Source organism: Drosophila santomea, chromosome 3R (assembly GCF_016746245.2).
Source record: "Drosophila santomea strain STO CAGO 1482 chromosome 3R, Prin_Dsan_1.1, whole genome shotgun sequence".
NCBI lineage: Eukaryota > Metazoa > Arthropoda > Insecta > Diptera > Drosophilidae > Drosophila > Drosophila santomea.
In genome coordinates, this window is record NC_053019.2 from 25056283 (window position 1) to 25080405 (window position 24123).

The 24123-nt window shown below is 42.7% G+C and overlaps 1 protein-coding gene across 3 annotated transcripts; it reads right to left on the reverse strand.

Annotated features, from left to right (window-relative positions):
- Nucleotides 1–612: 612 nt before the first annotated feature.
- LOC120452566 lies at nt 613–13218 on the reverse strand. 3 transcript variants are annotated; one of them, XM_039636845.2, is made up of 6 exons: nt 13023–13218; nt 4200–4261; nt 3287–3606; nt 1749–1975; nt 1364–1676; nt 613–1297 (listed from the first exon to the last, which is right to left on the reverse strand). In XM_039636845.2, the coding sequence occupies exons 4-6, from the start codon at nt 1960–1962 to the stop codon at nt 811–813; spliced, it is 1014 nt and encodes a 337-aa protein (XP_039492779.1). In that variant the 5' UTR covers nt 1963–1975; nt 3287–3606; nt 4200–4261; nt 13023–13218; the 3' UTR covers nt 613–810. The 3 variants fall into 3 exon arrangements, with proteins under 3 accessions (XP_039492779.1, XP_039492780.1, XP_039492781.1); XM_039636846.2 differs by having other exon boundaries at nt 12566–13218; XM_039636847.2 differs by having other exon boundaries at nt 13060–13213.
- Nucleotides 13219–24123: the final 10905 nt, after the last annotated feature.

Consider the following 24123-nt stretch of genomic DNA (forward strand, 5'->3'; position numbering starts at 1 on the left):
ATCTATTGCATTCTTCATGGCCTCCAGTTCAACTGGCTGGAATAGGTGTTCCTCTAAGGAACTATTTCCTTGGGTTAGTAATCAAAGTTTAGCTTGAGTTGTAGCTTCAAGAACCGAAGGAGGAAGCTTTTAGAAGCTTTTGGGTTGGTTCTGGCATACAGAAAGTAATAAAACTTAAGGACCTTTTTGTTTGCTTTAAGTTGGCCAAGGGAAAAATATATGTGTATATTATCATAGGCGTTATTCTCGAGCCCTAAAGCGGGCAGATTACCATTGTGTAAGACAATGAAAGCATACTATGACCCTTTGGAGCTCGGAGATGAGCAAGGGGCTCGCAAACTTAAAGACGTTCATTTCCGTGGCAACGTCATAATTGCGTCTCATCCCATAGAATTATATATGCTTTTGCATTTGAGTTGACGCCTTAATGAAACCATGAAGTGAATTATTGTTTAAAATATGTATGGTCCTTTATGTAGGATTTATAGGATTCTATACCATTACAGATGTGCATCTTACAGATAGAGTATTATGCGTTTGCCGAATCTGAAAATTAATCAATTTTGGATTAGTCGACCCGTTCCCCTGCCTTTAAAACAAAGCAAATGTGTGTATTTTTCCATTATGTTAATAAATGAAATGCTTGTATCTTCCACCCCGGTTACTGCGAGGCTAGAAGACTTAAAAGAGTATAATTAAATCATAAATGGAGTAATCGAATTTGTCATTAATGCGGCTATTATGCTATATGCATAGATGTAGACACGCGTGCCAATATCCCTACCCGTAATTTAAAAGTGCAACTTAAATCTACTCGTCCTCCTCCTGCGACTCGCTGCTCTGATCAACCGGATCAACCTGATCCGTCTTTCGTTTGCTGCCGCTTTCCTCGTTGCGAAGTGAGGACTGGACCAGTTCGCGGGTGAACTTCTGGACCAGTCGCAAGGCAGTGGGCGCTGGCATATCGCAGAGGGAGTGGCACATGAACTCGCCGAATCCCCGGAATTTGGCGTACGCTGCTGGCAAGGGGGCTAGAGGTGGTGTTGGATAGAATCCCGATATCGACAGACCGTCGTCGACTCGACGCTTCGACGGATGATCGTCCAACGGCTGTGCTCCACGCTTATTGCTCTTCATGGGATTAACAATCGGACTACTGATGATGTATTCCGGCTGGTGGTTTCGTTGTTGTCGGTGATAGCTTTCCGCAAAGTGATTGTAGCCCTTGCCATTGGCCATTTCTCCATTCGCGGACCGCTGGCTCTTGTTGGCTTCGTCAGAGGTATTCAGGGGAATCCTATAAAGAAATGACGTCTTGTCATTAGGAAATGGTGTTAAGCAATAATGGGTGTTATGAACTCACCCCAGCACTGTGGTCACGGGAAGTGCTTGCTCGCAATCAAAGATCTCGCTGTCGTCCTCCAGTTCGTCCTTAATGCTGGTCAATTGCCCGTTGCTGTCGCTCTGGCAATCGTCACCCTCGTAGGTCTCCTCATCATCCTCCTTAATGCTCATGTTCTTAAAGCTGCGCCTGGGCCGTATGTGATCCCCCAGAAACTGGAGGCTTTCGAATAGAGGCCATTGTGAAGACTGTGTGGAAAGGCCATTCTCGAAGCGTCGCTTCTCGATGTTATAGCGATTCCTCAACGTGGTCATGCGTTCCCTTATACTGGTGGCTAAGAATCAAGTTGGGAATATATCTAGAATTATTTCCTGCCATCTGAAACCGAATGAATCCGCTTGCTCACCATCGTAGCCCAGTTTGTGGGCTATCTCTTCCCATATTTGGGCCACATACAGCTTGTCCTTGAATCGCTTGTTGGTCCTATCGTAGAGCACTGAGTGCGATCGGTATTCCCGGATCAGACTCAAATCGAACTCGCCCGTTTGGGCGTATGTGGCTCGAGGGCGGCCACGCCCCTTTGGCAACTGCGGTGGATACAAGTGCGACATGTGCTCCATTCCTCCTCCAGCCCTGTATGTATTATTTTGAGCAGAGAATAAGTTGTTATTTTCCATTTAAATAGATTTTTTTGTGATTTGTTCAACTTTTGATTATTCAGTTTTCTCCCTTTTTTTAAAGTTAAATACTGCATAATGCGATACTAACGAAATATTTCAGGCGAACTGACTTAAAAAACTACAAACTAAAAATATATATGTTTCACAAGAAAAGTTTAATGATCATATTCTTTATTTTTGACCACTCTTTTTCTAAACAATATTTGACGCAGCACAAAGGTCTAAAAAAAAGTTAATCGATCCAGCGAAAGAAAAGAACACAAGAAAGAAGGCACCGTTTTGAGGATATACATACACACTTACGTAGTTACCGGTTTTTCAACAAAAGGGAGCATAAACAATTAAAAAACAACGTCCGGCAAAGAAGAAGAAGAAGTCTATACAACGAAGCATTGGCGCGTTGAGAACTACTGGATTTTCGATAGGCAGCTGGATCTTTTTTTGCTGGGTGGATCGTATCCTTTATCGTAATCACTTCGATAAATCGATGGTTCGTTAAGAATACGTAAGCCAGTTTCCGGCATTTCAATACACAATAATATGTCTACACAATGAGGTGCCTATAAAGATTGGAGCAGCATAATAGCTAAGCAACATACTAATTTGGACTTCGGTCGGGTATTACAACAACTCACAAATTCTAGGCTAGTTAGTAATTGATTTTAACGATAAACGACCGATAAATCGATGCTTGCCATCCCTAATCTGCATCCGCTTTCACGACATGTACAGGCATTTTACACAGCCGCAGCCGTTTACATGTATATATACGCGTGCGTAGGTGTGTATATAAAACAAAACTGCATCTTCAGTACGCTCCATCTCTCTCTAACGCTCATCTGTGGTGCTAAGCGAACGACGCGCACTGTCGGCGTCGACGCCAGCAGCGCAATAAAAACAAAGCCAGCGAATACCGTAAAAATATCAAACTACCCAAATAAAAAAAAAAAAGTACAGAAGCGCTCGCAACTGCTTGATTTTAATTTTAAGCGACGCCAGCTGCGCTGCTCCGCTCTCCTCACACAGATAAACATAAAGAGTCGCCTTATAAACTTTAAATAAACAATTGCAGACTACCACTAATTTACGTTGTGCGAACGGAATAAATAAATAACAAAACAAAAAACAAAAAAAAGAGAAATAATAAAACTAAAATAAAAAGTAAGCAGACATTACTGAGTAATTGAGAAACTGGCATTATTTTTGGCTGCCTGGCAATATCGAATTAACAAATATCTTAATTTATTTTTATAGATTTACTCACCTCGGGAAAAACAATTTAGATTCGCCTCAGGTTGGTTTTAGTGTGTATTTTTATTTTTATACCTATTAAAACGCGCGCTCTTTGCTCTGCCTTACGCTTGGGTTTGCCTCTGCTTTCTAGTAGCTGGCTATTATTGCTAACTGTAGCTGTGGCTGTTACTTTAAAAAATCAATATAGACGTAAATAAATTAATTAAGATTGCCTGCGCAACACACGACGCTCCGCCAGTGCGATGTTCGCCGCTCTCTTTCGCTCGCGATGCTCTGTCTTTTTGCCTGCACGCACAACTAGTCGCTGTGAGAATATTTTTTAAACTGAAACTGAAAAAATTTTTTATTTTTATATTTTACGAATTATGGACGAGGCAAGCCGCAAGAGAGCGGCACTCACACAGAGACAAGCACTCACACAGACACACAGCCACACGCACACGCGCGCACCCACCCTCTCGCTCACACAGGCGCCGAACCCCATGTAGTAGAGATGCGAGCGTGAGGCGATTTCTTTCGCGCGTGACCGCCGACTTTGAACATGTAGTCAAACCAGTTAGCATCACTCGTATTTCTGCTACGTTCGGTTGGTATTATTGTATTTATCAGTTATAACTTTTTATTTTCATTCATTTTGAACTGCATTGCACCATTGCGACACTTTTTACGCGTTGCACAGACCAATCAATTGCACATCTCTAGCAGATAGCCAACCGGGTGGCAGCGCTGTCAACTCCAATAAAAGTGGCAACCACGAGTCGGACATTTTCATAACGGAAAAGGGTTGAAAAGTACCAGAATAGCGCGCGCGTTTGGGACATTTTTAAATATCGTATGTAACTATGAATTCTAGGAATAATGAGCACGGATTGAAGATGAAGAAATACATATAAGAACATAGAACAAACAGGAAGTAAACTCACCTGGATATATACTAATATATAAATAAAATTTCACACATGTTCTGGTATTGCAAAATTGAGATCTGAAACAACAGAAAATATTTCATAAGTAAATATTCAAGGCATGGCTTTAGTAATAATATATTAATAAAATTCATTCTAGTTGTTTATTACAAACCGCCCATAGGCCGGGACAAGTGCAATGTTTATTCAAAATGCAAAACGTTGACACCTTCCCGTCCTACGGGAAATTCATATTCATATTCGACCGAAAACAAGATCACGAATATTGAGTTTCAGCAAGTACAGGGAACATCTTGATAAAGACTCAAAAATAATACCATCAACAGGTAGGCAGGTAGGCAAACAATAGGAGCACTGATCAAAGCGCAAAATATCTCAAAATCTCGAATTTCAAAAGCAAAGTACAAAAAATAAGCAGCAGTTCATATTAAATTTCCGCCCCTACTTGAGTGTCCTTTGTGCGGGTCTGTGAAATGTCCAACAATAGTCCTGGTTTGGGTCCTCGAGGAAGGAGTGGGAGTTTCGAATAGCATTGGATCGGGGATCGGAGATCGGGAGCAGGTAAAACTAAACCCTGGACAAAATCAAGCGTTAAATGCCTTTTACTTACGCCTCACATCATTTCGCAAGAGGAAGCTTGTATGTATGTGAAAGTATGCTGCGGGGTCCATTAACAGTTGGCTAACATCAACAAAATTTGAAATCCAAAGCGTGACAAATTCGTAGAAACCAGAACCACTCGGAGGCGGACAAAACAAAAAAAAAAACAACAGAATGAACAAATCTGCTGAGCGGGGAAGAATTGCCAGGGCAGCAAAAAGAAGTCTACCGAAACACACCCGCGCTACCCCCTTTTTCCGGACTTTTCCAGAGATTCTTTACGACTCCAACGGTTTCGGAGCCTCAGCGTATTTTGCTTATCTGCCCCAAATGAAAACTACCATATAATAATACTAATAATATCTCTTGCGGGGTGGAGAAGCGGAGTAGAGAAGCGGAGCTTTGCTCGGTATTTGTTTATTTGATCGCTGCTGGCGGCGCTTTTCGTGGCCCAAGACGGCATTAGGTTTTAATGTTGTTACCCTGCGACACAAAAACGAATTCCGCACTGAACAAGCGCTGCAATAAATTCATATTTATTTATTTTTGTTAGGCAAATACGCCCCCAACGGCACGAAGACTCTCTTCAGTCTTCGGGCGCTTCTGCCCTCGCCTTCTCCATTCAGCAAACGAAAGGAAAGGCCCACCAGAGACCCCAAGTCCGAGTCTTGGAGATCGGAAAGCGGAAACGCAAATAGTAGACGCACGATAAAAAGAAAAAAAAAGAGCTGAGGCAGTAGAATGAGGAGCAGAACATAAACAGCACGGCACATAAATTTGAAATAACTAATAATTCATTGAAAAAGCTGCCAGGGAATGGGGCAGGCATTGGGGGAAAAACTGGAGTGACTCCGGCGGTGGGGATCAAGTAATAATATTTGCTCAAGCCAACAGCTGACAAGTCAGCAATAACACACTCTCCTCTCGATATCGCGATCAGAAATCCCCGAGAGAATCGAAGGCGCGCGAGTTTGGAAAGAGGAGGCCTTTCGGTTTTGGGCGATGGAAATGTAAGTTGGGGGCTGGGAGGAGACGCAAAATAATAGCCAGTTTGCAATTCGCCTTGATGTAGGAAAAGGTAGATTAATTGCAGAGGTTTTCAAACACATCCCATTTGGATATCTATTATTTGAATTCATCTACTATGGTGTAATTGTCCATGGCTACTCATTGCTTGTGTATATCTTCTCCTTTTCTCACATTTATTTTAAATGCCCATTTGTCTTTTCCATGTGATTTCTCTTTGCACATCTGCGCTCATTAAGGGCATTCAGAGTTCGGTTAGCGGGCCTTTCTCCTGCACATTTATGATGGCCATTTCTCCGCCTCTGCGAAAGACTTGCCAGCTTCTTTCGTTGCTCGTTGGTCTGTTCTAGTTCGAGTAGAATCATTTTTAATGACTCGAGAGCAGGAGCCGCAGTGGCAAACCAAACCAAACCAAACTTAGGAAAGCATCGAAGCCTTCGATGGCAGCCAGGGATAAGTGAACGGGAATGGTCATGGATGGCCATGACTTCCAGCCAAAAACCGTTTGCATTTCCCATTGTTGATGTACTTGTTGCTTCTTCGAGGGAAAGAGCTACAGTGGACGCAACTGGAGTTGATCAAACTCCTAAAAGCCAAATAATGTTCGCAATTACAATTATTTTATGAGGCGTTTCAGTATCTATAGACCCGCGATAGGATGTGCAATGGTTTAATGTGCTAATAAGACATCGGTATGCTATAAAAAACAAACTAATTATTTTACAGACCACAGTTTAAGAGCTGAATGAAAGAAATGAACAAAAATATAAAATATTAGGTTAATACCTGCTGATAAGTTAAGAAATCTGATCATAAAATGAAGTCAGCTTCAAGATAATAATTAAATTTTTTTCCAGGCTAATATTTATTTCTTTTCTTTTTTTTTTTTAAACCATAAATGTCTAATAAGCAAAAAAAGTTGCTCCCATAGAGTTTCCACTGTAGATCGAGCGAGGGCCGCGAATAAAAATAACTGTATTAAATGGGCGCAGGACCAGTGAGAAAGGTCTGCCGCCTGAGAAGCGAACCTCCGCTCTTGGTTGTTACAATTTCTAGGCTCCGGCCGAGGCACTTGGGTCGCCAGACTTGGCCATCGTTTTGGCCATGGTCGAAGGAACCTGTTCCTCCTGTTCGAGGGGGGAGGGAGAGGGGGCCCAGCAGCAGATCGCGCATAAGGCGTTCCAGAGATGCGGACTGGGCCGTGCCTGGCTGTCTCATCTGTTGTCTATTTGGCAGGCTCCAACTTCTACCAATTGCTGGGGGCCTGTTCGCAAGTGCAACATGTTGCCAGCAACATTTGTTGCCTCGGCAAACACTCACAGATTTGATTTGCTCTTGCTTCCAATTCTTCTACATTTGCTAAGCTATTTTTTTTGGTTGGTTTGTTTTTGCAACAGCAGCGTAATCGAAATGCAATTAAGATGCGGCCACAGAGTGCTGCAGAATTTTTGACTCGCACTCACCAAAGGAGCGAGAACGTGGCTGCAATTTATATTCCCGGACAGATTTTTAGAAAGTAGCAGAGGAGTTATACTCGAGTCCAGACCAAAGTCAAAGTCAAAGCCAATGCTAAGACCAAGACCAAGACCAACCCATAGTGCCATTCTAAAGGCGTTGACGTGGAGAGGTGAGCCCGATCCCGATCCCGATCCCGAAATGCGGCTTAGAACGATCTCGGTGGATTGTAGACTCACTCTGTTGGTATTCGTATGTGGCATAATTAAAGGGTTACGCCACGGCCACGCCAATCTTCATTCGATATGTGGCGATCTGTTCCCCTGCTTTCTTCTCTTCTCTGCTCTGCTCTGCTCTGCTGTAGAATTCAGTTCTGTAGAATTGTGTGGCTGATATGCATAACGGTGGTTTAATATGAGTTGGCGCACTAAGAGCGACTGCGCTACAAGTGGGCATGTCTCCGGTGATCCAACCCCTTTTTTTTTTGTTTTTCTATTCCATCCTTGCACTGGGAAAAAGTCTCATTTGACTTGCAGAGAGAACTATCTCAAAGAATTTGATTCGGAAGTAACGCTTAGGATGATAAATTCAAGTGAAAAGAATTGTAATTGAAGACGCTGACTAAAGAATTGGCGAAAAAAGAAATGTAAACGGAAGAATGGTTAGATTCGGTTTAAAAATAAAGCAGAAAACAAGCCTGGGAACAGCGAACTTGATTTTTCGTAACCCTGAGCCAATTAATTTCCTGAAACTACCCTGAATAATTTATGAAATTTTCCCTCAATGTAAGAGGCTTCTCTTGTAAGTCGAAGCACATTCATTTCGTTGATATCGTTATGGCATAATATGGGCCACTCTCCCTGGACGTGTGCAGTCATCAGTCCAAATGGTCGGCCATCAGCGCATCGTTTATTGGGGTTTGCTCCACGAGTTCTCCAATTGATTGCCCACATCTGTGGTGGCTGTGGAAATCTAAAGGAATCTTCGCCAGACGCACGAGGATGACCAGAAATTATTGTTCATTGGGAGAACGTGGTTTCGAGTGGTAGTCTCTGTTTAATGGCATCAAACTTTAAAAGCAGCCAGTGTCTTAAGGCAAATAACCACACTCAACTGGAATTTTGACTTGATTCAATTACGCTGGATTGCAAAATAAAAATGATCTCATTTAATTTCCTACTAGACAGGTGCAGATTTGCCAACAAACTCTAATAGCCAACTATCTTTATCTTTTTGCTGGCTGGTGCGATATCCTGCTTCTCTAAAATGAGTGTGTTTTCCGCAGCTTATGGACTCTGGTTTTTTCTAAGAACTATGATTTCTCAATTTGTAGTTTCATTCATATCAAGAATATGATTTCTTTAAGAATTGTTTCACTTCATATAGTTCCACTGGGGAATTGTCTTTGGAGAATTGGGAATAAACCGGACATGGCATTTAAATGTTGCATGTGAATTGGCAATTTCGCATTCAACTTGTATACATTCGATTAACTGAACTTTTTGCGATAACCAAGTAAGAGCTCTAAAAAGCTGTCTTCACTTTACGCTATAGCAGAATGTCAGAATCGTGTCATAAAACCATACACCTTTTACAGGACGCAACGCGTAATGCGTAATCTTTTCATGGCATCTCCCCAGAAAGTTTCTCATTATTTCGCGAATGTGTAACCAAATGTTATTATCCGCTAATTGCCAAATAGTTTGGCGTATCTCGTTAGCAATGGCAGGCAGATTGCCGACTGAAGCCTAGAGACTAGAGACTAGAGACTGAAGACTGAAGACTGGGCCTGGACGAGGCTACAGCTACAACGGCTCAATTACTCCGCGTCTTCAGTGGCTCACAATCGGGGCGCTGAAGAAATCGGGCTTGTTGCCAAGGAGTCTTCGCTCTAATAGCTAATGATCGGCGGTAAATATGCGCCATCTTAATCCCCCCGTCGTACCCTGATCATCAGCATCTTTAAAGTGAACGAAATCCCGAAGACCGAATGGGGCCAAGTTCTCACACAAATTAAAATTGCTATTCTCTTTTATTTTCGGGCTGTTTCTACGCAAATGTGTAGGGTATGGATTGCGGTATGGGTTGTTCTCATCTCATGGGCATCTCTTCGAGAAGAATTTAAGCCTCGAATTTCGCGGTGTGGAGACCGAGCTAAGCAAAATTTTAAGCTTGTGCTTCATAGTTATATGGGGCATTGCCTATACATACATACATACATATGTATGTTGGCCCGTGTTAGGTATTCGATAGCGCCAATTTGATATGGCGGCCAGGAGCACAAATTAAGTTTCCCAGAAACGAAGAATACTACCTGAACAGCGTAGAATCCCCATCCTCCATTCTTTTGGCACTGGCACTGGCCATGGCAGTGGAGTGTTATCTTCCTTGGCTGCGAGTTTTATGTCTGCTCAGATCGTAAAGCAGTTAGCGACGCTATAAGGAAGAGAATCTCTCAAAAAGAAAGTTGGCAACAACGCAAATAAACTGTGTAAAGTGGCTTATCCCATGGAGAGAAAGAAGCCAAAGCGAATAAGATGTGTTGCGGCAGGAACTTCATTTTGCTCAGCGGTGTGTTTTTAATGTCCCCCCCCCAAAGATAGTTAAAGGAAATTAATGAGTAGTAAAAGCGAAACGAACGGGCCAAGTTGCCAAAGAGAGACGATCCACTCAGAGCAGAGGCCGCAAAAGCGAAATCAATATCCAATCATTAATCGTTAACTAATTCCATGAATTCTGCCCGACTTTGGGATCCCATTCCCGGGTCCAGCATTTTTTGGTCAGGTCCGTCTGTTTGCCGGTCTGCCTTTGCCCCATTTACCAAGTTCCAAAAACGCAACCAGACATGCCACACTAAAGACATATATTTATGCCCCGAAAGCAACTTTTGGCGTATTTAGAACAGCAACAACAACAAACAACAGCGGCGCAAAAAAAAAAAACAGAAATATCAAGATAAAAATATTTTTCGGGCGGCCCTTTGTGGCTCTTCGATGGGACAGTGGCTACACTGCAAAATACCACGTTCAGTCATAACGTTCAAATAAGTTTTTTTTAACAACCTAAAATATTGTCAATAGTCTAGAACCTCTCAAAGTGCTTTTAGTTAAGGTGGCATGCCATGTCAATGTTAGTCTTGATTGTTTCCGGTGTATTGGTCCGCCTAAACCAAGTATTTGCTGATTGCTGCTTTGTTGTTGTTATCGCCGTGGCGCGTCTCAAGTCTGGAGTCGTCTCTTTGGGCCCTCTTCAGGGATCTTCTTCTGGGATCTGGGATCTGGGATTTCCTCCCTCCACACACACGCGTTTTGAATTCGATTTGCCGATTGCCGGATTGCCGTTTGCTTCTTGGCGAGATTTCGATTTCGTCGGCAACAACGGCAAACGGGCCTCGACCATGAAACAATTTTATATTTTTGTGCAGAAAAAACGAAGATCAATAAAATTTTACCGACAACTGTATTTCGTTCAGACAGAGTAGAGTAGAGGGCCCTAAAATTAGTGACCAAATTGTCAAAGTGTGGACCCATGAGAGGGGGTGTGTAGCAGGGGGGGAGGTCACATTTTTGGTTACAGTAATCTGGCCAAAATCGAACAAAAAGAAATTGAAATGAAGCAGCTGGTAAAAATTTGAACTTCATTTTTTGTGTGCTTCGGTTTCGTAGAAGTCGAAAGTGATACAATAAAATGTTGAAATTATTTATTTGGGAAATGGGGAGCTATGTTGCGTATGGAGGTTATGTTGCGTCTGTGGGAAATTAATGCGGCATAAGGCAGATTGTGACCGATTGATATGGAATACGATAAATGCTTACATGACCCAGAAAAATGTTTTAATTGTGTGTGTAAAAAAAATACATTTCACAGCAGGAAAGTTTTTTGTTTTCTGTAGCATTTTCCTTGATTTTCTATTATCTGCATTAAAGTTGAAAAGGTCCAGAAGTTTTGCCTATCAACTGTGAACCGAAAACACACACAAAAAGAAAGTTGCCCCAAAGCCTGGTGCATAATTCTGTAGAAAAGCGAAGAACACGAAGGCTTTGAAGGAAGAGGGGGTGAGAAGAGAGGGCGCCGTGTGAGTTCCTGCAGAATCCGCTGCAAGAAAGGTGCTCCAGCAACAACGACAACAACAAGAACAAGAACGATTCCCAGAAACGAGAGTGTGTGGGAGGTGGAGAAGGTGGAGTTGGAGTTGGAGAATTCTTCCAAAGGAGCAAGAAGAGCGAAGAATACGGGCCGTCACTAATGAATTTGTATGCAGAGACCGCAATGATTTGGCACAAAAACAAAAGCAACAGTAACGGAAATGCGAGGATTAAAAAAAAAAGGAAACGCGGGTCCAACGCGAACAACATTTTGTGAAATTAGTGCAGACAGTCGAAAAACGCACCTTTTATGTTTTGTAGCCTCTCTTCACATTTTACGATTGCCAGTTGTTTCTTTTTCCATGATTTTTGATTTATGCAAAAGCAATAAAAATTATTATAATGAAGGCGCTGACATGGCTGATGGCCAGAGCAAAAAGCATGCACAGAGAGAAATAGCTTATACGAATGGCAACAACATCAACGTACGATCGTGTGATTCTTTTTAAAAAGCAGTAGTCAATGTTTAGTCTATTACGGCAGATAACGCAATTATTCTACTTTTTAAAAACTATAACTGCGTGGGAAAAGAATTAATTAAGATCCTCCTATTTTATGTCTGTGTAGGCGAAGAACAGAGTTGGCGACACGTGATGATTGTGGGGATAAGGAGAAGAACTGGGGGCGATGACGATGCTGATGTTCCTTGTCCGTTACTTTAACTTTACTTGCTCTTTCTCCCGCGCTGGGGCTCATGTTAAAAAAATAAAAACACAAATAAAAGTACAACAAAAAAGAGCGCGAAGAGCATGAGTCAGAATGTTTGTTTGACTTCTGCACAAAGAATGGCTTCTTATTTCTTTGTGCTTCTGGCCCCCCCTATTTCAAAATGCAAAGGCAAAAGCACATGTATGTAAATAAATCAAAAAGGCGACAGGGAAAATCGCCATTTTCCCCGCCTATATGCACAATCATTTGGGCGCAAAAAGCCTTTTTAGCGGAGCGCTTTAGTTTAACTCCTAACTCCATAACTATGAACTATTTTGATGGTCAGCATAAATTCTTCACCTTTTTGCCGTAATTATCTACAAGGGAAGGAGAGAGAGTCACTCGTTGCGGCTGCGCCCAAAAACAGTTAAACATAAAAAAACTAACGGCAGTTTTATAACGCTGCTCTTGGGAACTGGGAAAGATTACCTTTTGGGAGGCTGCGCCAAAAATGAGCGAAAAATGCCCGCAAAAAGAGTGGGCGCAGAGAGATCCCCGAAGATGATACACAAGCAATCAAAAGAAATGCAACGGCCTCTTCGCGTTCCTCATCCTTCTTCTTCCTCCTCTATTCCAACTTCACCCATTTCTTCCTGCACTTGCCGATGCACCGTTACGCGGAGTTGAGCCCGGGTTCAAGATCACCGCACCCAGCCAAATGTTTTTTCTGTTTTTTTTTTCTCCTTGGATTTTTCGGGCGCATTCTCCGCCTTGTCTCTTTGCACTTTTACACAGATTCTTTGGGGGATATTTCGTCGGTTTATGATGTTTCTTTTCCTTTAGTTGGTTATATTTTTATCTCTTTTTTTTTATTTGGAGTGCACTTGGGGACTAACGGTTCTGTTCTGCAGTTAACAAATAAAAATAGCGCGCGCACTCAACTCACCGACAAACAAACACGAGCACAGAAATGTTTAACACACCATCGTCGTGCCGGAGGCTCAAGGCTTTAACTTCCTCGATCCGCAGTAACTTGGTCACTATTTACTTTAAATTTTTTTTTATGGTCAATAGTAGTCAGGAGTTGGAAGGGTTTTTGAGCCACAACCGTCGCCGCCGATGGATTGCGCGCAATTGAATTTCCTCCACAGCGGCGACTCAGCTCATCGCCTCAACGAACTCAACTTCAGAACTCAAACTCGACTCTCTGCTCTCACTCCTGAATTTCTCTGCCGACGCGGGCAGAAGCAGCGGCTGCAAAAAGGAACGCAGCTCGCAAGGGTGGCAACATTTAGATACCCACTACTTGCCGTCTTAGGGGCATAGATCGTTTGAAGTGACTCTTGAAGTAAGCTAAGCATAAAACGTAGGTGTGTCGGCGTTACTTTAAATATATATGAAAATAGGAAGTTACGTTTATTTAAATATTATTATTATTTGTAATAGTGATCGTTTTATCTAGTTGTTAGCAATATTTAAATTTATTAGCAAGTTACCTAAATTCACAAGAAACAATATACCCTTACTTCCAAAAATACAAAGGGTAGCACAAGGCAGCAGCAGCTACAAGGCGACAGCGACAAGCTCGATCTTTGTTCTCTCTCTGCGCCGAATCGCTTGATACTCTCCCAGAAAGGACCAAAGGTTTCCTTAATACGAACAAGGCTTCTGGAATGTCGTAGAACAGAGGGATGTTATGTCATACAAGAAAGGGATTGTCTAAATAAGGATGCAGCCATTGATTTAAAGAATTACAAAAGCCTCACTTAATGGATTTTATATATACGGAAGTTTATACATTTTTTTAGTTTATGAGATGCATATTGATACGTATACGATGGTTTTGCGTAGAGGATCTTCTTTATATGAGGTGAAGCATGTATATTTAAGAGAGCTAAATGATTGCTTAGCCTCAACATCACCCTTAGCTAATTCAACTCCAAATTTGAAAAAATGTTTTGTATCCTTTCGAAATGCCTAGAAGATCCACTAACTTATAACGTTTAAACTAAGACATAACGCCCGAAAAATTTGGTCCATCGAGTGAGGCCTTCTGCCAGCTAATGATCGCCCAGAGCGGGCTGGTAAAAGTTGTGAACCTTGGGCCCGGGGACAACTCCATTAGGGCGGCCCACATTCGGGGGCCAGTTGGTTTTGGTTTTCGTTTTGGTAGATGAGCAGGTGCATCGGCGGCAAGCCCTCTCGATCGACCGAGAGTCGCAAGGAAAGTTACGGCGCGTGGCTAGAGATCGATGAAGCAGCCAGAAGACCCGCGCTGCCCGCATATCGCATCAGGACAATCGCCGAGGCACGAGGCATGTCCGGACACATCTGGAGTGGCACAGAGTCTCATAGTCACACCTTGAGCAGCGCTGATCGCTTGGCTATTAAAAAGTTACATTCAAATTTATTGCATTCCACTCAAGTGGGTCCTTTTTAGGATCCTTTCTTCAGGCGGTCCTTACAGTTAAGGATATTTGGATAAAAGTGAGTACTATAAATACATTGATACCATTTATTCATATCATTTACAAAAATGTAACAAATAAAGACTTTACATTTACTATCTTCCTATTCGACTTGTATCTTATGTTTTTAAAATTATCTTCAAAGTGTTTTCCTCACTTATATAAGAAGCACTGGAAATTTTTCAGCTTTTTGGCAGCACTGCATAAGAGTTGGAGCCGCAATTTAGCATAAATGAAAACTGAACTGAGATCGCCGATGGCCAGGGCATCATTAAACACATTAACAGACAACAGACGATGGCGATGGCAGGTGATGCCAAACAGAGACAGGTTGGCAAACTGACTGAGTGGCTAAATGACTGACTATATGACTGGCTGACTGGCTGACTGAGTGACTGACTGACGTACTGAATGACTGACCAACTGAAGGAGCGACTAAGAGAGCGACTGAACGATCCCAATGGCAACTGTACACACAAACGGGCTCGAGTCGTTGGGGACTTTTAATGGGCTTAACCCGTGCCTCGAGGTCTCCTCACTCCGCCGACTCCACCGCACTCCTTTGTTAATTACAAAGGATGCGCCACAGGACAACATCTGCCGAATGCCAATTGATTCCCCAGCCCCTGGCTTCTTAACCCTTTGTGTTAGCAAATGAGCCGGATAAGTATAGAGATGCACTACATTTTTCACATAAATTAAACATAACATTTGGACATAAATACAGTTGTTTGATATACTTTACTTTTATGAGTACTTCAAAACATACTCGTGTTTATTAATATCCCATCATAGGCTTCACAAGTATTGTATCTTAAGTAACCAAGAGGTCAAAGTTTATTTGCAAAGGAACCCCTATCCTGTGCTTAGTGGGTTAAGCTTTGGTCATGAACGGCGCAGCTGTACCACAATTTCCAGATCCTTCTGATCCTTGCGGCTTACGCACTCTCCTGCTTCCTCTTTTTCCCCTCGGTCCCTTTCCACTGCTGCTCCTGTTTTTGCCTGAATTTTCCACTTCTATTGTCAGGACGAAGGTAGCGCAGAACATTGCCATCGAAGGCCAACTATCCAGCGGCGAAACTAGTTTGCCACCTTTTGCGTCTTTGAGAACCGGTAACGGTACAAAGGTGCTGCCCCACCCACTTTCCTTACGCCCATTTGCGAAGCGTTGGCAATGATGTTTTGATATGTTCTCCGTTTTGGCCAAGCCGAAACAAACCATACCAAATGGTCTTAACTCAGCCATTCTGACGAGTGCTTGTGCCTGGAAAGGAAAATTCGGAAACTCCATGGCATGGCATTTTCCTCCCCATTACATTATCGTTTACATGCCACCACCCCGATCATGAGATATATGTTTATGTGTGCTCCGTACCATAAACGGCGATCCCCTCTTCTACGGTTTGCCCTCTGGCCCATTAAACAACCGTCGAACGGCTTTATTAATTCGCTGTAATTTGTTTATGTTTTCTAAGCAATTTGTTTTCCACATGCGGCTGCCACAGTAGCACCCAAGGGGGAACAAGGGGTTAAGGTTAACTATGGGACACACACACAAACGATCGTTGCAACTTATCACCTAACATTTTCGAATCAGCACCTAGGGTAATATCAGTAGTACATATATCAGAATAGATGATTTAACAAAAATTACAATCTTTACTTCTCAATAAAACTAACATAAATTGGAGAAACCGAGTTGGCTTAGTTGCTCGATATAATTTATTCCTAGCAATAAACCGCTTTATAGGCTCGTTAATTTAATTTGCATTTCGTTTATTTGTATTACACACTTTGATTGCTAAATGTGCCTTTTGGCCAAACAGCGAAATGCGTAATTCAAAGTGTCAGCAAACATGGTCATAAACGTAGGTCCTCTGGCATGTTTTTAATAAAGTTATAAATCTGAAATCAGAACATAAATGTGACATTGATCTACAACTGGTGAAAAGGGCTCTGTGGTGTGTGAACCACTTCTTGTTTCTTGCCAAAAAAAAATCGGCGAACAGAAGGCGATTTTTCAATACATATTTTTGGCAATCGTTTTCCTTTTGGCTTTCGTCGTGGAAGGCAGATAAACTTTATGACCACAAGAGAGCATCTAAAATAAAGCAAAGCAAATAAAATCGGACAAGAACAGCATGTGAACGATTGCAAATTACAAGCCCAAGCTCAATTCTGCTGGGAAGCATCTTTGTCTGCGTCTTTCGAAGACTGAAGACTGCAGACTGCAAACTGCAGAGTGCAGATACATCCGAGTATCTGGGGATCAGGACCAGGCCATTTCGCTGCTGTTGTCTTGGCCATGTTTTTGGAACGGCAGCTGCTTCTTTCGGCTTTCTGTCGTCATTACCAAAAGGAAGCTAAAGACAAACGGATATGCGCTGCACATCAAGCAACTGCTTTTTGCTGCCCCGTTTTTTGTTTTTTTATATTTTTGTATTTTTTCGGTGGTTATTGCATTGCTTTTTGGGCTTTTATTTTGTTTTTTGGTTTCTTGGGCGAAAAATAAATTGTGCGACAGGTGCGACAACGACAGCCGTCGAAGAAGAAGAGCGGTCCCAAAACACAGAGATGCATCTTCGGACCAGAAGAGAGTCTTCCACACTGTAGAAAGGCTTTATACTAGTTTTTAAACTGCATCCATAAGGTACAAGTCCTGCCTTCGAATTCAGCACTCTAAGAACCAAGTATACTTCGAAGTAGCTAGACTTTTTGTGACAGTGCACCGGAACGATCGTAGCCGCAGGAAGCTTTTTGTGTGGGAGCGAAGCTTTGGCAGTGATTTCGGCTTTATGGGTCGCTTGTTTTTCGGCCATTTTACAGCTGCAGCATCGATAATTGCCAGCCCGTCTTACAAGGAACCAAAGAGATGGTGATCACCAAATCACCAGATCACAAGAGCCAGGAGCAGCTGTTACTTCCGCCCGAATGGATTGCAATGGACCAACGCTGTGTAAGGGCTTCCACTTCGATTGGCGATCGGCAAGATCCTTGGCGCATTCATCGATCCTTTTTTCTAACGCTAATCCTGTAGACGAGCGGCAGACAGAGGATTTTGGACTACCTGTACCTGTTTTTAGGCCTGTTTCCAAAGCCCTCCAGTCTGCAGTTCGATCTTTATTTTGATCCGCTGCGGTGATCTACATGCATGAGCGAACCCACGATCCTCCTTCGTGGCCTATTGAATTAATGTGCGGCATTAGGCGGACCAACAGGTTTGGCTTAAGCCTTTTCGCTATATATACATATATATATATATATATACATATAAATGATCCTATGTGGTCTTGGCATTTCTTGAGTGAAGACTGCGCGGTGCGCTCACGTAGCTAATAGTGTCCTAAATAACAGGTGTGGAGTGATCGGTTCCACTATGATCCTTGCACCGATTCCTGGTAGATCACGTAGCAAATTGATGAGAAATGAGTGCGATCTCTCTCTCTTTCTCTCTGTGAAATCCTCGGTACAGTTGCGTTCAGCGGTGTGGAGTGGTCGTGGTCGAAAGGCAAGTAAACAGGGCCAATGGCAGATGTTTGCATATCGCCAAAAGATCGTTGAGCATTTCTCCTCCTCAGCCTCTTGCTCATATTTTGCATTTCGAAATGCAAACAGTAGAGGGTACAAAATAAAAGCCGAAAGAAAAACAACATTTCGAGCACAATGCCAGCGCAAAGACAAAAGGACACTGGTCCTGCACATCCTGTCGTGATTTACGGTCCCTCAAAATGATCGATCTCGAGCGGCAAACAAATTTTTGCTCTTGCGGCTTAGCCCAAAAAAGGACAATAGTTGCAGCAGCAAACTATGCGATGGAAATCCCTCTGTGGCAAATTGCATTTACAGGATTCTTCTTGCGCAAAAGCGAATTTCACGACTCATTTGAGCCAAGGTGAAAGTATTTTTGATCGATCTTTTCGCAATTTGCAATCTTGTCCGTGGCGCAATGAAGTTGTTAGCGCGAATAACGCTCCCCAGGCAACTGGCCCATCATCCATCCGATCGATGGTGTGCAAATTTGGCATTATCACCCATATGGCGGTGAAGCGATCTAAGCCCGCCATCTTCCAGTTGTGAGGCAGTCGAGCATTGAATCTTGATGGATTTGCATTCTCAGCTGGGGGATAAGCCGCCAGATGAGCGGGAACATCAGCTTAGTAGCGGGATTTATAACTCATTTAAAGGATTGCAACAAATGAACAATCCTTTTAGCTGTAGAAAGTAAGTTAGAGGATGAAAAGCGTCATTTTAGTACACAAGATACCAGGAAGGGCGTCAATGAACTTGACCCACGCTTGGAGTTGAAGGTATTCCCAACTCGCAGCGAAGATGCCGCCGATCTCAGGCGATCTCAGCCAATCTTCCACTGAACTCCAATGATCGCCGTTGTTTTACGAGTGCTGATTTATTTGTTTGCAGTGCGATCACCTCTGTTTGCCCAATAACAACAGATGCCAACTTGAGCTGGACAAAAATGTAACAGAAATCGTATTTGCAGCGACTTGAAAGCAAATCAAGCGATCGCCAATCGAAATGGCACGCAAAGTTCAAGATCGCCAGAGAGTAGATCCTTTTTTTTTTGGTCCACTCAAGGGCGTCGTGTGAGATGATCTTGCAGTGCAAAAATGTTAAGAAATTTATGAGGATTTGCGTGTAAATTAAAATAATAATAAGAAAATGAAAAGAAAATGCCGCCTGTGAGCTGGGCTTTTGTCTTTCGCGTTTCAAAAAGCCTCAAAAACTTCCGGTTTTTACAAAAATTCGATCGTCGTAATTTGATATGTTTATGCGTTTCGGGCGATTCGCATAAACTTGGCGAAAATAAGAGACAACAGCTGCCGTAAGCTTTTCGAATGATGATCGCGATCATCTCGTCCTTCCCCGCTCCTCCCCGCTTCCTTTCCATTATATTCCCCATCCTTGTTGGCCAGTTACAAACGCAGACAATTAAGCGGAAATGCGATGCGAGAAATGCGAATTGAGAAATGTTGCACTGCACCGGATTTGAATGTGAATGTGAATGCAACGGAGGCATAATTATGCCTACCCAAATCAGAAACACAACAAGCCAGCGAGGAAAAATGCTAAATCCCTGAGCAAACGGTCCAGGGATCAGGGATCAGGGACAAGGACAAGGACAAGAATAAGGACACGGATGAGGGCAGGGCCAAGGACAGAAACTGGGAAAATCCAGCGTGAGAATCCCTCGGCGACGCAATTGAGCCAGGACTACGCAACGGAGTTTTCTGGTATCCAACAGAAGCAGCAGCAGGCATGCACTCAGAAAAACTGACTACTTAAACTCAAGAAATGTCCTTAAATAAACATGGTATTATAGTAAAGCGTTGCCCAAGTAAGGCGTATTCTATAGCATTTATTGTAGTGAAAGGAAGTATGCTTGGATTTACTTTTCTTTGGCATATCTTCTTTTCTTCCTGTGTAGCATCCTGCCAGCGAACTACCCCATAGATGGAGATGCTGCAGGGCCACCCCATTTCCGCCCTGCGAATGGCATTGTGCGTTGGGGTTGGGGTTGCATAAATTATACAAAACAATGCTGACACACATGTATGATTCATGCCAGGATCGAATCCCAATGCGTAGTTCATTCGATTGCTACTCAAACTAGGTTTTACGCGCTTTTGAGTGATTTTCGGTACAGTTTTTCCAATCCTAGCAGTTGGTGAAGAGCTCATGTCTTTCATTTGATGTTGATTTGCTTTTACACTGCAAGAAAATAATAGACAACTGCATGACAGTACGTAACTCGAATGTATGTACTTTAGTTTTAGGAAATTTTATTTTAAAACTCATTAATCTTCTTTGATAGTAAACACCAACCTTCTGTTGATAAATAAGTTCAGTGGCAGTAAACAACTAGAATTACAGTGTAATTTTATTTTCTAGTTCAAAATCCACCCCGAAATTTTGAGATCCACGGACCAGGTTTCGCGATGAGTAAGTCGCAATAAATGTACCAAGTTTTCGGATGTTTTGGGGAAGGAGAAGCGAACGGAATGCGCAATTTAATATTTCCTATCCACAGACAACAGAAGGACGAACCAAAGGATTATGCGCAGATATGAATGAGAATGCTCGAAAGGAAGTTCGCAATTAAAATGGCCTAAGATAAGAGTATCTATTAAACATCCTGTATTCAGGATAATAGATCCCAAACAGTAGCAAAAAAATAACTTTTAATGGTAAACTGATATGCTACCAGGACTTGAAACATAGCACTCAACTTCTCTGCGGGATGCCATTATCCCACCAGAATCAATCAAATTATGGGAAATGAGAAACTTTTTGACTTGAGAAATTTCCAAATATTTCGTTCACATAACAATTTTCATTGGATGCGACTGAAAGAAAGGTATTTTCACAAAAGCACTCGTTAGGAAAGCAATTTTCACTTCATTTCGAAGGGTATTATGTATGATACGCCTAGATTTTGGGAATCTTGAATATTCCGGTGTTCGGATACTCGGGTGTTCGCTTTGTGTGCATTTTATGGGGTTGGCGAGGCGTATTTTCGTACATCGAAGGACAACAATGGATACGGATAAGGGATCGCTTTGTGCGGCCCAAGGACAACGAGATCGGGTTCCAGTGCATGCCAGGACACGCCGGGGAAAGTGGAGAGGTGAGAGGTAAGAGGTAAGAGGCACACACAATGGGCGGCGGAATTATGAAATAATAATCAAGTAGGGCATAATCATAATGCCGTAACCTTGATGCCAAGGTAAACAATAATTAAGCTAGGCTGCGGGAACCTTCTACTTAACAAAAAAAAAAAAGGATATAGGCTCGTCATAGGGGAATGGATAGGGTATCCTGTGCTGGGATCGCAATCGAAATCGCACACGTGTTGCTTCCACCCGGACAGAGCTAATCTGCTGACGCATTGAGGACGCCTCGTTCAGTTGCGGGATGGGACATTCGAAATTAAGGTATCCTGGCAGCTGCTCCGTCTTCATCCACATCTTCGTCCTCGTCTTCAGCGACGTCTCCATGCGCGTCCTGCTTCGATTTCCCTGCGACTTGACTTGCCAGCAGCTGGCGATGCGATCGTTAAGCACACGTGCCAAGGTGAGTCAGCAGGATCTCCACCAGGATCCGAATCCGAACCGGTCAGAGGGACAGGAGCAACAGGAGCGGCTGAAGCCCACATGCATATCTGGAAAGCTGTTATCCTGCCAGCAGCGGCCATTTGCGATGGTTAACCCTACAAAAGCTTTAGCTTTGCCCTCTTTAAAAAGATATCTATAAAGTGAATATTAAGACCAAACCTCTTCTATCATGTTACAGATATATAGACGAACCCTAGGTAAATAAATATATAATACTTATAATAATAGATAATAATATTAAAAGTAATAAACCATTCATTTATAAGTTCATCAATAGAACTTGAGGCATACAACTGAGCACCAAGTAAGGAAATTGCTGTTTAGTATATAGTTTGAAATACAGTTCGAAATGGGTTTGGTTTGGGTTTCAAAGTCCTCAATGGGTTAATTTGTAACCCATCCTCAGATGGTTAATTCCGAGGAGCAGCTGCCGCTGTTGCGTGAGTCGATCACGACATTTATCTGTTCGGCGGCTGTTTTGTTTTCGTGCCACATCTTGCCACATTGCCAGGACAATTGGCAACCAGTTTGCGCCCTAAGCTTGCGAGTCCTTTCCTTTGTCCTCGCAAGAAAGCTGCCAGGCAACTCAACCAGATCAGATCCGATCCCAAAGCGACAGAAACAGAAACCGAAACAACAGATGTTTTATTCTTATTCTTATTCTCGCGTTAAGGAACGTGTTTCCAAACATGATTTATGGCTCGACTGCTTTTGCGTTAGAGAGTGCCTTGGTATCCTCCCGAAATCTGAAAGAGATGGCGTTCTTTGCAACGAAAGAGAGAGAGAGAGCGCTACTGCCACACATCATTGTTCCCATTGACCAGCTGCCAGGGCGGCGTCTTGGTTTTGGGCTTCCACAGGGCCGCCGCCTCGAAAAGACATAGAAAACAGCTAAACAGCAAATAGGGACCGGTTTCAAGACCAAGATCCTCTACGATGCGATCCCATCTCTCCAGCTTTGTGTCGTTTTTATGGCGTGTTATGATTTCGTATTACAATTAGCCGGCACAAAAGGCACACGGCTGCCTTATTTTCTATTTCTGGGTTGTCAATTGTTTGCATTCTATAATAAAAACGTGGGCCCCATAAATTCGCCGGCCATGGCAGCGCATTAAAGCTGTCAAAATTGTGCAGTTAAGTAGACATTAGATTGGTTTCCACTGCCAACGAACCAACTGACTGACTGACTGCTTCATTAGATGGCTTGCTGATGAGCCTTCGCTGAAAAGGCAACACTGACAAAATGTTCAACTAATAATCAGCGCCTTTACATTACTAATCAATGATTAACTTTGAAAAATTCATATATATATATGGCTTGTTAAATCATAAGGGATCTATGGGTTAGAAAAAAGAGAAGCTCCTAGTCAATAGTTACAAATAGTAACTCTATTAACAGTAGAATTGAGGCTATATCTCAAAGGGAAAATTCCTAATTCATATCCAGTATAAGTTTCTATGATATATTTGTGACTGACTGAAATATTTCTCGCTGTGCATCCCGATCTCGATCAGTCTGGAATGGGACATGGAAGCACACCTCCCGGCAGCACTTAAGACAAATAACTTAAACACCTATCGACAGGAGCCGGCAGCATTCACGATTGCTTCCGAGCTAGACGCATTTTCAATTAGTTTTAAATCACAACTAATTGAATTCATTTCGAAGCAGCACTACTTCTGGTTGCCGGGATGCTGGGATCCCGGGATCGCCGATCTAGGCAATCTTATCTTAACAGTTATGATGTCCGTGTGGTGGCCGCCTGTTTTGGCATTCTTAGCCAAAATTTATTGACAAAATTTGCAACACAGATTGCGAGCAACTTGGGCGAAGGGAAGCGGCAACCAGGTGAGTCGCCGGAGGAGGAAGCTGCATGACCAGTAGCCCAGTAGGCAGAACCTGCCGCCGTCTAATGCTAAGTGGCACTCAGCAAAAAAAAAGTATTACAAAAAAGGTGCATGCAACTCATATTCCATTAAAAAATATTCCAGTAAAATATAGAAAGTTCCTAAAAATACAAACACTTTCTGACATCCTTAAAACTAAATTAGATATAGTTAGATTTAACTTAATGTTGCCAGAATATATGGATATTTGTACAAACTGGAGCCGTTTTTCTAAGTGCTTTGGTTGGGTTGGGAGACCCACCTTCTGCCAGAACCGCTGCCGGCATATGTGAAATCTATGGTCGTGATGCCTGGCTACAAAGTCATAATAAATGGAGCACAGTGCTCCACGTTGGCGGCGCATGCAAAAAAGATCGGGCAGATCGGGCGAAAGGCAGCGATTGTCCAGAGATTGCTTGGGACAAGTGGCGCTGCCTTAAAATCGCTGAATAGCAACGACTTAAAATGGGAATCAGGAAGCTTACTTCAAATGGACTTTCTTTTTCTTGTCGTTCCCTTTTTCTTTTTGAAAGTCAAACGGCTGCCGCCTAGTCACCTGACA